The sequence below is a fragment of the Rhinoderma darwinii genome, chromosome 4 (assembly GCF_050947455.1).
Source record: "Rhinoderma darwinii isolate aRhiDar2 chromosome 4, aRhiDar2.hap1, whole genome shotgun sequence".
Lineage (NCBI taxonomy): Eukaryota > Metazoa > Chordata > Amphibia > Anura > Rhinodermatidae > Rhinoderma > Rhinoderma darwinii.
Genome location: NC_134690.1, coordinates 66939939 through 66955535, shown reverse-complemented (window position 1 = coordinate 66955535; position 15597 = coordinate 66939939). Strand labels below are relative to the sequence as shown.

Sequence of the window (15597 nt, the reverse complement as noted above, 5' to 3'; positions counted from 1 at the left end):
AGTTGCCCATAGCAACCAATCAGATTTCAGCTCTTTATTTTTTTAAGTGGCCATTTGGAAAATAAAAAAGTAACCGGACATTCCTGCATTTGTTCTAGAATTATACGATTTTTCTTCTCATATAGAATAGACAGGCTGGGGCTTAAGACGCTGCGATTTGTTGTGGATTTTCAGTGAACATTCTGCACCGGAAATCGACAGCAAATTACAGTAAATGCAAGTGAATAGGGTTTCATTAAACTCTTGCTGACTACAGATGGGTGTGTGGTTCGGATTATAAGGTGGTACAAGAGGGACAGTTTCCTTTTTACTGGAGAGCTATTTTGCATACTTTTTCCAAGGGACCATTGCCCTAAAACCACATTCACACAGCAGTATTTAGGTCGGTAATTTGCATCTGCATGTAACACATTCACGGTAAAATTCTGCTGCGTCTAAACATACCCTTACAGCAGCAAAAGTGAAATTCTCATCTACTACATAACAAAGGCAGAAATAGAAAGCGTGGCAAAATAAGTAACTGCATGACCACATTACTGTGGCATTAAATGAATGGCCCAGTACCTCATGTATGGACCACAACTGGGGAAAAAAAAGGCATTATTGTGTTTTATTTTTGTCTTAAAGGTTAACTAAACTTTTAAAAACGTTAACATGGCAAAAGTTTTGATCGGCGGGGGTCAGAGAATTCGCTAAAACGAAGCGTAGAAGCGCTCGGGTGAGCACTGAGCCACTTCGTTTCTGATCGGCTCTGCTCGGCTTTCCTTGAAAAGTCGAGTGGGCGGTGTACAGGCTCAATAGAAAGTCTATGAGCCCGTACATAGCTCGCTCGGCTTCCCATGGAAAGCCAAGCAGAAACAAAGCGGCTCAGCGCTCACCTGAACGCTTCTGCCGCTTTGTTTTATCGATCGGTGGGGGTCTCAGTGCTCGGACTCCAACTGATCAAAACTTCTGAAATGTCACCATGACACGTCAAAAGCGGTTTTAAAGTTTAGTTACCCTTTAAAAAAAGGGATCTGCATGTTGTGGTTGCGAAACTACAGTTCCCAGCATGCCCTGACAGCAGCAGGCTGAGGGTTATAGTCTCACATCACAGACCATAAGCCATCCCCTTAAATACATCTCACATTATCACATATATTAACAATGTCTCTTGTACATGACAGCTATCCTTTGAATACTGGCAGCAGGTACAGTACAGTGAATGGCGGCAGAGAGAACGGCGAGACCAATGTTGAGAAAGCAGTTTATGAAGTTCATCCTGAGCAATCTTATGGGGTTTACAAAGGCAAAATCCAAGGGGCTGTCTGGGATTAGTAAACAAAGGGTCTAAACCCCCCCCCCCCCCCCCCCATGGCTGTAAATGGTAATGAGCTGCAATATCAGACTCAGCCCATGGACAAGAGGGGTTCTGTGACCTTAAAAAAAACTATTTTTTTCTAATGCAAAACCATTTAAGCACACAATTGTATATGTCTCTCCAGTTACTCTTATGAGATGTCATATGCCTACTTACTGCAGATATAGATAGATATATATATATATATATATATGCACAAACTTATACAGACATATGAGGCATCCTGTTGGTGACATTTTAATCTGAAGGTATGTACTTGCGTATCTTTTTAGGAAACCCTTTGGTATGAATATGGAATCCTTTTGTAACAAGCTACAAAATCATGGAAAGTCGGTCTTCTAAAAAAAATGACTGATGCCATGTAGATTACTCGCAGCGTAAAAATGTTTCACAGTTCCTGAAAGCAGGGAATGTAACTTTGATGGTGGAGTCCTCAATAAATATGCACTGTCAATCCATAGGCAACTTCTGACGTCGTCCCTCAGAGAGACACATATTATCATTCATTAAGGAGGATTTCCAACAAAATACTTTTATGACAATCCATTTATTCTGGGGTCACCCATCAAGATGGAGAACAAGCAGGTCCAGCTCGCCACTACTGCATAATGAAAACAGGGGTTGGGACACCTTAATTTTGACACTTGTGGTGTCTTAGATGACAGATCACCACCAATGTGACACTGAAGACTATCTCCTCCTTCACAACCATTTATTTTGTTCCAATGAGTCTAAAATTGAAAATAAAGCATCTTTGCGAATAGTTTTATTTAAAAAAAAAATCTGTACATATTTTGTGTCTACAGATCTACGTGTCCTCAGTGTTACTGACTGCAAACAAACTCTGTGTATTCTAATCCTGCAGTCATACACCCTTTCATCTGGGGATAGATAGATAGATAGATAGATAGATAGATAGATAGATAGATAGATAGATAGATAGATAGATAGATAGATAGATAGATAGATAGATAGATAGATAGATAGATAGATAGATAGGAACTGACTACACAGGGAATGTTTGTAGTCTGTTACCATGGAAACACATAGGTTTGTATTGCATTTTTAGTTAAAATTATTTGCACGTGCCTCATTTTTAGTTTTAGATACATTAGGGCAGTAAAATTGGTTACGAAGGTGTACATAGCCATAATTATTCATGAACCCATCACCAATTAGCTGCCATTACGTCCCTTTCATTTGCCTGTACAAATATATATAAAGGAATTCATGTAAACACATTTTATCAGATTTAAGTGGTTTAATCATATAGTCGGTTTTGGGGAACAACTGAAGCCGGTTGATTTCCACCTACTGGTGGTTGTTTTTGTTTCCGTTTTTGGAACATTCTCAAAACGAGGATAAAAGAAGAAATACAGGTTTCCCTAAGTGAAAAAAAACCAGTCATAACCCAAAACATAAATACCCCAATACCGCATCCTATCAAACCATTCAGCAGTTTTGCAGACATTCTGTAAAATCAATTTCCCAATAATCTCTCAATTTCTGTTTTAAAAAAAATAGAAAAAATCTTTGGAGTCCAGTTTTCTGTAGATATCTGTGAATCATAAATCATCGTGTGGCTTGTGATCTGTAAAAAATACAATAAATATAGAATATTACTGCTGTGTTTTCTGTATTGCAACCCGGATAGAAATAAATGAACTGGCTGGCTATCATTGTCTTCAGCGGAGAGCCGCTAATAAAGATCCCTCCCTATAAGGGCAGACTCAGCCATTCATATGGGACACTGTATGGACAGTGGCAGATCCTTCACCAATAATGGCAGATGTATGGAGGTTTTTGAAGCCGGACCCCCAGCGATCCGCTGACCACCAGGCCAGCTTCAATTGAAAAAGAGGTTGTTGCGGAGTACCATTTAGAAGAACTACGCCTCTGGTTATGATGTCTGCTCCTGGTTATTATGACCATCATGGGTTTACATAGATATTATCTTCTGGCACATATCTATAACATCAGACGATCAATTTTGAATGGATTTCCAACATTAAAAGCAAATTTACAGTTAAGAAATTGTGATTCGCAGTCACACTGCGCTGTTTTGATGGCTACATCACCTTACAATTTTGGAAATATAGAGCGATCCCACTGACCAATCAGTTGCTTGATATTATTTTGTAAGTTTCCCTTATAAATGACATAAGGAGTCAGATTGGTTGCCGCCTTACACCACACTGTCAATTACCTTGTGTATTTGGCTGCCTAATGACATCAGGCTGATCCACCAAAGCACCAGAAGTCTCCCCCAGAAAGACATTATACAGCCTCTTGATTTCCTGATCATAATCTTGCCATTCTGGGACAATACGCACCGCGGCTTCTAACTTTGGCTCCTTGGTCTTTGGGTTGTTGCACTGAAAATCAGAATGTACAAAGAAATAGCTGAAGAAGCAAATAATGTACGGAGCTGGCATGGTAGACAACAGACATTACACTGGTTACCTGCATCTAGTATTATGCTTGAGAAAAGCTTAAAGAGGCCAGTTTATAACAGCCCTATCTTCTACCTAATCTAATAGGTGCTTTAATGTAGAGAAGTAACGTGTTTTATTGTTTTTTAAAAATGTTTATTTTTTACCAAGTTATGAGCATTTTAAGTGTTATGTAAACTTGTTCTTAATGCCCAAGTGGGCGTGTTTTTACTTTTCACCAAGTGGGCATAGTAAAGAGAAGTGCATGATGCTGACCAATCAGCGTCATACACTTCTCTTCATTCATGTTGAACTGTACTCACAGCACAGAGTGATCTCGCGAGATCACGCTGTGCTGTCCGTTACTCCCACATTAACTTTACCGGAGTGTCGGGAGAATGAAAAGACATCGCCTCCAGCCAGGAGGCGATGTCTTTTCATTATCCCGACACTCCGGTAAAGTTACTGTGGGAGTGACAGCACAGCGTGATCTCGCGAGATCACTCTGTGCTGTGAGTACAGTTCAACATGAATGAAGAGAAGTGTATGACGCTGATTGGTCACTGATTGGTCAGCATCATGCACTTCTCTTTACTATGCCGACTTGGGCATTAAGGACAAATTTACATAACACTTAAAATGATGATAACTTGGTCAAAAATAAACGTTACTTATCTACATTAAAGCGCCTATTAGATTATATAGAAGATGGGGCCATTATAAACTGGTGACAGAGCCTCTTTAATGTTAGCCGAAACGACGCATGTTGGAAAAAGGAACGCTTTTTTCAGATCTGATCATATAACTGAGTGCTATCACCAAATACATTTTACTATGCTGGTGTGGGTGAGTTGGACAAAACCCACCGTGTGACTTGCTCTAGACTGGTTTCTATTAAGATGCTGTTCCCACCATTCTCTTCTTTGCACTGCATCTAATATTAATCATCTCCCTTCTTTGTCAAAAGCCACAAAACACTTACCAAGTCTATAGTTTTGGCCTTTTTTTTGGATGTATCATCGCACCACGTCTCACACCACAGCCATTCCTGTGGAAGCGATTTGATAGGCACTTGGTGAATCATGTTATTTGGCAAATCCTACAGAAAGAGAAAAAAAAAATACAAAAAATTACAAAATACATGAACTTTGTAAAACCGCTTCACGGAGATCTTTTTTTTCTTTAAGATGCATGTTTGCTGTCAATGAATGGAAACATTCTGAAAACCCATACAGACCTATTACTTCTCACAAGGTTTTCTATAGTTATATACAGTCTAGACAATTCTCTGTGAGATAAGTACACCGGCAGCACAAATCTCTCCCCTGTCCCGATACATGACACAGTCACATTAGTTCTGACCACTTCTCATGCGGACACGTGAATCCTACTGACACTTCTGAATTGCTGCGAGGGCTCACTGCAGGTCGACATGCTGTTTGCATTTCAAGCGTGTTACATTTCTTCCCTCATCAGGACTTTGGGGTCCATTTATTGAGTAAACATACACCCACAAGCTTATCTTTATTAGGACACTTTAAAGAAGTCATAATGTAAAAGGGGTCTTTCCTTGATGCGAGTTCCCTTTAACAGACAATACATCAGTAAAATGTGTAGTATTAATATACACTACTATAACGCAAACCTGGTCAAGATTGGAAAGACTGTTGGGATCTTGGCTCAGTCCCTGATATTGTCCTCGTAGTCGATCTCCTGCAGCTATTTTCCTGAATTTCTTTAAGTCCACTACATACAAAGCACTAGGAAGAAAAAGGTAACAGTATGGTCAATTTCCCTTTAGGTTACATTACGAATTCTATATCAGTCATACATCTCAACAGGAATAAAAATAAAATGAAAGTAATGAAAATGGTTACCTAATGTGGTATTTCCGTCCAGCCAAGTGACTAGCCCAGTAACCAGACTTCCAGAAGCGATACCCATCCATCTCCCTTCGGCTTTCACAGAATGGAGTGTATCCATATGGGGCACCGTCCAAGTTGAAGTCTCTCAAATCCTTCAGATCAGTGCGCACAATCTAAAAAGAGAAGCCACCACCTTTTATATATTAATAATGATATGATTAGAGGTATAAATGTGGTGTTAAAGCCATTGAAAAGATGGCCGTGTAACTGTAATTTTTTTTTTTAAAGGATATTCACATGTCAGACATTAATGTCATGTTCAACCTCTGGGACCTATATAGCTATCGGGATAATGAGCGTCCCCTGAGTCCCCAGGAAGTCAAGGCGGCCGCACACAGGAGATGACGAAGTGGAGAGGAAGGTGCGCATGTGTGCAGCTCTCTCCATTAAAGTCTACAGAAGTTACACAGCTGAGCGCCCGCTGTCCCAATAGGTGAGGGTACCAGAAGCTGAAGGCCAATTACATTGTATATAGTGTTTCATAGTATAAACTATGTAAAAAAACAAAAAACAAAACTGAATTTGGAAAAAAGTCAAAATTACTGTGAAAATTCTTCAAATACCTCTAATGTCCAAAACATGTAAGCCCCTTGCTGGTTACATAATAAATAAAAGTTTTATGTTACATGATCTGAGAAGGCCCCTATTCTACCAATTGCTATAAGGAAAGGGCCCCCAGCAGTCTTCCAAAAGTTATGTGCCTTCAAACTTTAGACTTGGGGGACCTTCGTCCTAGCAATTGGTTGGGGCCCATAAATACCCAATGATGCAATCTATGACATGTCAGAAGCTGGCCAAGACCAGGGTCACTTACAGGCCATGTCTAAAAGTGAGCGAAGTGGCATGAGCGCCACAGAATAAACCACTTAATTGATGTCATGCAAAGCTTTATGGCCTTCATATGATTTTGACATACCTGGTCGGCATCTACAAAGAGGAATTTATCCACAGCCAGTGGGAAAAGTACATCCAGAAAGAGAATTTTGTACCCCCATATTATCCTCTGCTTCTCAGTCTGCTGGTGTAGCCACCGGGGCCACTTGTACTGGACCAATTCATACTGGAAGTCGTACTGCTTTGCCATGTGAGGAATAAAGTTCTGTTAGAGTTAAAACATACGGTTGATTAGTGGAAAATTGTTCACTGAAGTCCCATAATTACAGTACATAACTGCCCCAGCAGGGGACGCCGTACACAACCTGCAAGCAGTAATTACGTCTTATGGCACTTGGAAGTAGAAAGCAGCATGGACGGGTAATGCAAACCAGTTATAAAACAGAATATCCCCTGCGATGTCCAAATCTGGGGGGCTCATGTCTTATCATAAAAAGGGGGGGGTGAATACTTTCACAAGGCACTGTAAATGGAAATTTCGCATTGATGTCTCTGTAAAGAATAATTATATCCACATCACATTCTGATGTCAGATCCTGACGATTATACCGCGATAAATGGAGTTACATAGACATCACTCATCCCTTCCTGCCGAAAGGAGTCACCTCGGACTTCGGTGACCTGTATAAATGTACTCAGACCGCAGCCTTATTCCTTTATATGGTCAGGGGACTCCTTATTGACTGCTAATATTCTTATAATTTACAGTGAGGGGGGGGCATTATCCCATACATAATAGTAGTGGTGCTAACTGAAAACATAATGCTAGAGCAAGATGCCCAAAAGGATGCATGATATATCTGTTCATTGCCCAAAAATCCACCAAAGGGTGATGCAGTGAATATCTAATGATGAGGCCTCCATGATCTTATTGAGATGTGGAAACCCTTGACTTACCAGGAACCACCCACCGTCCCCTTCCCCATCCAAAATATACAAACCTTAAATGTAGGGGACAGATAGTTCTTCAAAAACCAAAATTTCACCGGTGTCTTTGTATTCTTGAGTACAGATAACATCATTATTCTGTGGGAAAAGAAATAGATCTCAAGACACCAGACCGTTTTATTGTCCCTTTCACATTATGCTATGAATGTACTGGTGCAGTCCTGATCATTTGCTGGACATACAAATTGTTCATAGGATTCGCCAGGATGTACAATGTGCGATCATCTGTGTCTGCTGAAACTTTCTTATCTGCACGCTGTCTCGTTGTGGTCGCAGCACTAAGGTCTTTACACCTGCATCTCCATGCAGCATATTCTACAGGCTCACAGTAGCGTTATGTGCATTATTGTATTATGAGAAAGCGATCTGAAGATCAGAGGGATTGTTTTGCCGATGTCCGGAGCCACAGTGCAGGATAACAGATTGTACACGATGCCGCTCATGTGTCCTAAACTATAACCTCACCTGAGGAAGCGCTCGTACAAGTGTCCGGAGGCCAGAGAGAAAATATTAATCACATCCTCTTTATCTTGTTTTACCTCCTCCTGCTTCTGTCCTCCTGCAAGTCCCCTGATTATAAAAAAAGAAAAGACTGGTCACACAATTTAAATACTTGGGACCCCCAATACTACCTACAGGAGCCTATGATACAGGGCCTGCACTCTGTCTCCTGCTCTTCATTACACGTGTAGTATGATCTTAAGAACAAAGCAGAACTCACTGAAGAAGTATATTAGGAGAGAATAGGAATTGGGGAGTGCTGAAAAACACTTGTTTCCAATTTTTTATGCCTAGGACCCCCCTATATGAACCAACAAGCTCTGGGGGACACAGTCTATCCAGGCATTTCATGGATAGCAATTCCTGTGACTGGTCGCTGTAAGGATAATGAGCAGTTGGCGACATCTTCTTGGGTGTTGGAATGTTCTGTATTCAGATAACCCGTTAGAAACTAGAATTCCCCCGCCCACACTTGCTGATTGACAGCTTTTCCTGTATACAATCTCATATGGGTGTGTGGGTAGGTGGCCGTGAGCTGAGGAAGCAGAACATAAAGAGGTCCATAAATCTAATTGACATGTTTTCTATAGCCCAGTTGCCATCATCGTTTCCTTTTTATTCTCCCCCCCTCGTTCTACAGTTATTGTCCCCTGTTCTTTTGGCACCCGATAGATAGATTCACTGCAGTTAACCAATGGGGAGTGAACTACAGTGAATCTCCCCGGGTGGAGACATATATTCAGCCTCTGACGATGTCCAATCAGTGTGAGGCAACTTATGACAAGCCTAGGCAGTGTGATCTCGCGAGACCACGCTGGGAGAAGACATCTCATCAAGCACATTTGTCATAAACTGCCTCACACTGATTGGACAGGTTAAGAGGCTCAGAAGATGCTCCACCCAGGGAGATTCACTGTAGTTCACGCCCCATTGGCTAACTACAGTGAATTTGAACAGGGGACAATAACTCTGTTGGATGAAAATAAAAGCGGCGATGGAAACAGGGAGGAAGCGGATAAAAGGTAGCATATGTAAATGACATTCTAGGACCTAGTGACAGGTCCTCTGTAATGGGGACCCACTGAGTCTGGGAAGAATTTACAAGGCTTTATACTCTACTGCATGTCATACTATAAAACTAAATATAACCACGTCTGTGCTGCTGGTGTGTATATAGGGCAGACTAGGTGACCTGATAGATCCCTATTTTAGTACTAACCTTAACATATCTTGTTCTTGCAGAATTTATTAAAGGGATTGTCCAGTACATTTAAAAAACAGTCTGCAGACAGATGTGCTAAAATAGTGTAAACTGGCGAGATCTGCTGCAGACATGATAATAACGTATATCGGAGTAACGATCGCTCGTCCCCATCCATAGCTGCGTGTGACAGGAGCAAACGAGCGCCTATCAATGAACTATTGGGCGGTGTAATAGTGACAAATAATGTGTAAGGAAAGATAAGACTCAGAATGTAAAGACAACATGAGATATGAAGTAATGAGAATGTGATAAGTCGCCTGATTCCACAAGACACATTTTAGTCAGGATTCTTCTGGAAAGATGTGGGAAAAACCAACCGTAGTCCTAAACACCAATCCAAACCTGTATAACCATACCATGTAATGGAGTCCCAGAAGCCGGATTCATTCTCACTTGTCCCGTCACTGAGAAGATCTTCACTCATCTTGTCTGACTTTTTCTGCACCTATATAAAACAAATACATATATAATGGCTTGTAGTATACAAAACACTTGTATGGCACATTAAGAAGTCCCACACATATCCTTCAAGGGTACGGTAGATATGAGTGAATGAGCAATGAGAACTTACTCTATGGGGCGGCTGGAAACCATAATCATTCCGACTATGGAAACTATAATTACAGGAGTCTTAGGTAGAGTAAAGACATGTTATTGGGACAATCTAGGGTTGCTTTCTGGTCATTCGATTGGCTAAAAAAAAACATCCATGCCAAGTAGGCAAAGAAACCCTTTCTGCACCACATGACTTACCTTTAACTTGATGGTTTTGCTTCGGAAATCATTAAGAACGACGACTACTTCTTTGTCCTCAGGGGTAGAATCTGTTCCATCATGGCTGCAAGGGAAAGGTATCCAAGACATTGACAGATGTGAACACTGGCATACACCTCCAGTGAATATATCTCATATTATTGTAATATACTGTCACTGGCTCAAAGGTCCATCATAAAGATTGCATTTCTATGAATTCAGTGCTTTACCTGTATATATTATAAATATCCTCTGAACGGCCTTTCCTCAGACGAAGAAGCCACGCGCCAGGATTAGCTTTTAATTGGAAATAACCCTGTAAGTAAAAATCAGAAGTACTTGTATATTATGTAACACGCACAATATCCATGATTATTCGATATAAAAATACTGCTCTGGAGGCTTAAACTACAATTTTCCAGTCCTATAATGTAACATGTTTAGGGTTGCGACAAAACACAAATTCAATTTTAACTATCAGTTTTTTCCTTGTAAGTAGTAAAACCATATAAATTTGGTATAACCGTAATCGTATTAACACGTAGAGTAAAGTTAACATGGCGTTTTTACCACGCACGTTGAATGTTGTAAAAACAAAACCCCCAAAAGACTGAGGAATCGCTGCTTTTTTCCTATTCCACCCCACAAATATTTTTTTCCCAGTTTCCCACTACATTATATGGTGCAATAAATGGTGCCATGAAAATCCACAACTCGTCCCACAAACAACAAGCCCTCATATGGCAATATTGAGGAAAAATAAAAAAAGTGATGGCTTTTTGAAGATGGGGAGGAAAAAACGAATGTGAAAATCTGAAAAATGGAAGTGGCGGGAAAGGGTTAATTAAAAAAAGACGGCTCTTACAACTGAAGCAAAAATTGCAGGTTTTAACCATTTTTTGATCTGTACAATATGATAAAAACCAGACAATTGGATCCGAACATTTACTAATATTATTTCAGGGGGCTGAGTAACTGTGTGATGCTGCCATCTGCTGGCCAAATAAAGTATTACTCTTCTAAAACGAGAAATAATCAAGTTCACCAAGTGGGAGTTCTCAGTGGAAGGAAAGGGGGAGCCGAGGCCGCAGAGTATCAGTATCATAATATATGTAAATTGTTTTATATGATACAGTTATAGCAGTGTCCGGAATGCTATCTTTCTAGTTATTGGTACAGCGCATGGATCAATCTTACATTATCTTGTACTCGTATTTCATCAAAATGAAAACCATTGTGAATGCATCAGCAATAGTATAACGTCAGGCTATTCCTTTATGTAAGCGTTATCATCCTACAACTTACAAGATTACAAACAGAAAAAATGGGACATAAAGATCATCAAAACCACAAAAAAGGCCATACTCACTAGGTAGGTGGGTGGGTGAAAACCCGTTCCCATCAGGACGCAGACGGGTCAAAGAATGCTGCAGAAGGAGTGTGCATTAAGTAGTGATAGCCCCTCCCACTAGTCTTGAGGGGAGTGGCGGACTAAGTGCTCAAAGGTGTGCGATAAATGAGTGTCAGTGTAGTGCTAGGGTGTGAATGGATGGTAAAAAATAAATATGTATGTATGAAAGTGTGTAATAATGTAATAAAAATAAATAAATAAATGTGATAAATAGGGGTCAGTGCTGTGAATAGTACATGGGGTGTCAGTACTATGTGTAATACGTGGAGGGATAATGTGCTGGTCGTCAGGCATGGCGTATCTTGCCGAATAACAGCCTATTTGTAACGCCGCTAGTGTTAGCTAAAGCGGGCTGCTCTGCATTCCAAACCAAACGCCAGCACATCATGCCCTCCCAGCATATAAGACCCGGCTGCGTCCTGAAAAAAAGTGTAGTATACGTAGTAAGAAATATCCATGAAACATGGGGTATTAGTTGTTATTTTGGCCAAAATACGCAAAGCTCGCAACCCAACGTCAAGGGTCCCCAGTGCCTTGCGAGTCCCTAACCAGAACTTTTCGTTCCTAATTTAAAAACACAAACAGGTTTGGAATGCAGAGCAGCCCGCTTTAGCTAACACTAGCGGCGTTACAAATAGGCTGTTATTCGGCAAGATACGCCATGCCTGACGACCAGCACATTATCCCTCCACGTATTACACATAGTACTGACACCCCATGTACTATTCACAGCACTGACCCCTATTTATCACATTTATTTATTTATTTTTATTACATTATTACACACTTTCATACATACATATTTATTTTTTACCATCCATTCACACCCTAGCACTACACTGACACTCATTTATCGCACACCTTTGAGCACTTAGTCCGCCACTCCCCTCAAGACTAGTGGGAGGGGCTATCACTACTTAATGCACACTCCTTCTGCAGCATTCTTTGACCCGTCTGCGTCCTGATGGGAACGGGTTTTCACCCACCCACCTACCTAGTGAGTATGGCCTTTTTTGTGGTTTTGATTAACTTACAAGATTAGCCATGACAATGGTGTCCACGATCACAGGATTGGTGGCTGTGCCCAAAGTAAACTGTAGTCCGCGAGGTGGTTGTCCAGTAGAAACGTCAAAACAATGGCCTTCTAATAACAGATACTCCAGCTCAAACTCTGCTGCTACAATTCTGTCCACCTACAATCAAATCGAGTACAAAGCGGGAAATCATATAAATAAGACGTCATAAAATAATATAATAAACGATTACGGACGTGTCTGTTTTAGTAAGTACTTGTATTCACCATAAAAAAAATATCTGAAGAATCTTTTATAGCGCCATTTCACTGTTATTCCTCCTGGAAATGGAAGAATAAATTGACAACTGGGTGTTACCATCCCGCTTGTCAACAGGGCGTGACCCCACACACAGGCACTGTCAGTACTGATTGGACAGGGTCAGTGTGTAGTGTGCAGGATGGTCAGTTTACTTATATTCTCTGTATTAAATTACATTATGAATTATCAAGCAGGATGCCGAATTAAGAAGATATGTATTGTCCGTTTTCTAATGACTTTTCCGCTACATAGTTCTGCTTGAGTCTGCAAAAAATATGTTATTATTGTGTATTATTCTTATGTCCTTCTAAATGTTCACATGGCGGTCTGGCTGAACGCCAAGGCATAAAGTGCAACTATTTCTCCTTATCTTATGTACTCCCCCTATGGGAAAGCACAGTTAACACCACCCCATTGTATGCTCGCCTCCAGGTGCAATCCTGATGTCAGCATTTTAATGAAAAATTATAATAAAGCATTTGAAATATTCTTATGGTCTGCTATTGGATGAATAAGAATTATTGTCACATTGCCTCTGATTGGTTAACCTCAAGTCTACACCCCTTTTGAATGATATTATTGTAATTGAGTTTGGCAATAAACCCTCAGAGGAGTATTTTGAGTATACGAGCATTGTCTGTGTGTTTTATTCTTCCTCTCTCATATCGATATGAAATCTCCTGATTAGGATGCTGGATAAAGTTCCTGGCGTGAGTGTCGGTTGGAACACTCGTCTAAATTTCAGTCTAATATATTTTGAGCCATTGACTTCCACAACAGTAGGGACACGCTTCTATGACAAGAGGAAGGTTAACACCCAGTTGTCAATTTATTTATATATTTCCAGTAGGAACAACAGAGGAACGGCGTAATGAGTTTGTTTCAAAGGAAAGATGCTTCTTTTTGGTGTAGTATAAGTACAAGTATTTACTAAAACAGACATGTCAGGGTCACACTGAGCTATTTTTCCCGGAGAGAACAATAATATGTCTAGTATATAGAGGAAATTCAGCTTCACAGCCTTAACATTACCTCCTCCAAATAGATATTATCCAAGTCATATGGTGTCCGCACCGACTCTACCATCCAGCTGTCAGGAGTATTCAGGTTCAGAGTAAAGAGGGGCGACTGTGGCATATCTAAGAACTTGGCAATAGGACCAGGTGATAATTTATGGTCGGAAGTGAAGACGATCTCTGGCTCCAACACGTACCGGTAAAAGCTAATAAACAGAGGGGTGATGTTACTACCCACACAGCGCAAAGCAGTAATAATACAACTGAAATGGACACCATGTGTTAGAATTATTTGTGTGTTCGTGTAATGTGATGCTTCGCGGCTGCAGCTCAACTCCGAGGATACTCATCCGTCTAGCGGTGGAATTACATTTCCATAAACCACAGGAGTTGGGCAATGGCTGCTTTCCCAATGAACTCGGTTAACAGGATTTATAGAAGCATGAAAACGTTACCAGTCACTTCTAGCCGCCAAGAACAGAGATGCTGAACTGATAAATCCCCATGCTGATAGGGATTACAGTAATCGCGCGCGCAGTCCACTAGTTGCAGTCACTAGTGCGGTTCATCGACGCTAGCGTGTATTATCAATCTGTCGCTCTGTGGAAGCTTCAGAACACGTCCGTGCCAACAGGTGCAAGATGCCAAGGCAAACCGCGGCGAGATGGAAACACGCATTGTCCTATGTGCATGTAGAACAGGATTAGGGCTTGTAAATCCTCTCTGTATAAAATGTCAATTCTTCTGCCGCTCACAATGTGATACGATGCAGATCATCTATAAGGGAGGGTACACAACCCTACATCGGGGGGTCTGTAACAAATCACTGCTATTTTCTATTTAATTCTGGACACTAAGAATATTTCTAATATGGATATAGTTGTTTGGAGGCAGGAACCTGTAAGTGGGCTCACACAATTTGATGAAAATGTGCGCTAAGAACCTCACTGTTGTAAGTAGATTCAGCAGCAAGGCATATTTATTTATAGTGTTTAGACGGCATTAGTGTTCGCAGAGGGCTGTCATTTTCTTGTGTGCAGAAACCTGTGGGGTGAAGCCTTTAACTTACGGAATCTATTATAAACCTTAACCCTTGGCGACATGCAACGTACATGTACGTGACAGCCACCTAGAGGAAATTTGGAGCGGGTTCACGGGCTAAGCGAACTCAATACTGAGCGGGTGTCGGCTCTTTTTTTTTTAATGTACGTTAAAAAAATATATATTCAAAGTTAATAAAAACTTTTTGCCATTTTTCCGCAAATATATATAAAAAAAAGAGAAAAACAACAACTGATAGCTGCCGTAAAAGTCAGAACTTTTGTAATATAACGTTATTTAACTCAAATGGTAAACGATGTAAAAAAAATATTTAACTGCCAGAATTTCAGTTTTTAGTTCACCTTCGCTCCCCAAAAAAAATTAGACAAATTTGAACAAATATTTTTTCCTTTGTAGGGGTATGTGCGCACAAAAAAATCAAAAACGGCTGAAAATACGGAGCTGTTTTCAAGAGAAAACAGCTCCTGATTTTCAGATGTTTTTTAAACCACTCATGATTTTCGCTGCGTTTTTGACGGCCGTTTTTGGAGCTGTTTTTCTAGTCAATGAAAAACAAGGCGTAAAAAAAAAACGGCCCGTCGGAACAGAACGTCGTATTTCCCATGAAATCAATGGGCAGATGTTTGGAGGCGTTCTGCGTCCGTTTTTCGAGGCGTAAACGCCCCGAATTACACCTGAAAACACTCCGTGTGAACAT

General features: G+C 40.6%; 1 protein-coding gene across 5 annotated transcripts in view; it reads right to left on the bottom strand.

Moving 5' to 3' along the window:
• Window positions 1–1360: 1360 nt before the first annotated feature.
• Window positions 1361–15597, bottom strand: part of UGGT1 (UDP-glucose glycoprotein glucosyltransferase 1) — an 83328-nt gene continuing 69091 nt past the window's right edge. For all 5 annotated transcript variants that reach the window (XM_075861166.1, XM_075861163.1, XM_075861168.1 and 2 more), the window contains 13 exons: window positions 13855–14044; window positions 12523–12681; window positions 10308–10393; window positions 10078–10162; window positions 9681–9769; window positions 8025–8129; window positions 7553–7637; window positions 6634–6816; window positions 5670–5830; window positions 5438–5552; window positions 4775–4891; window positions 3567–3735; window positions 1361–2951 (listed from right to left, as the gene is read on the bottom strand). In XM_075861166.1, the coding sequence (XP_075717281.1) occupies window positions 2926–2951; window positions 3567–3735; window positions 4775–4891; window positions 5438–5552; window positions 5670–5830; window positions 6634–6816; window positions 7553–7637; window positions 8025–8129; window positions 9681–9769; window positions 10078–10162; window positions 10308–10393; window positions 12523–12681; window positions 13855–14044 (1570 nt within the window). In that variant the 3' untranslated portion in view covers window positions 1361–2925. The remainder of the gene's footprint in view (window positions 2952–3566; window positions 3736–4774; window positions 4892–5437; window positions 5553–5669; window positions 5831–6633; window positions 6817–7552; window positions 7638–8024; window positions 8130–9680; window positions 9770–10077; window positions 10163–10307; window positions 10394–12522; window positions 12682–13854; window positions 14045–15597) is intronic.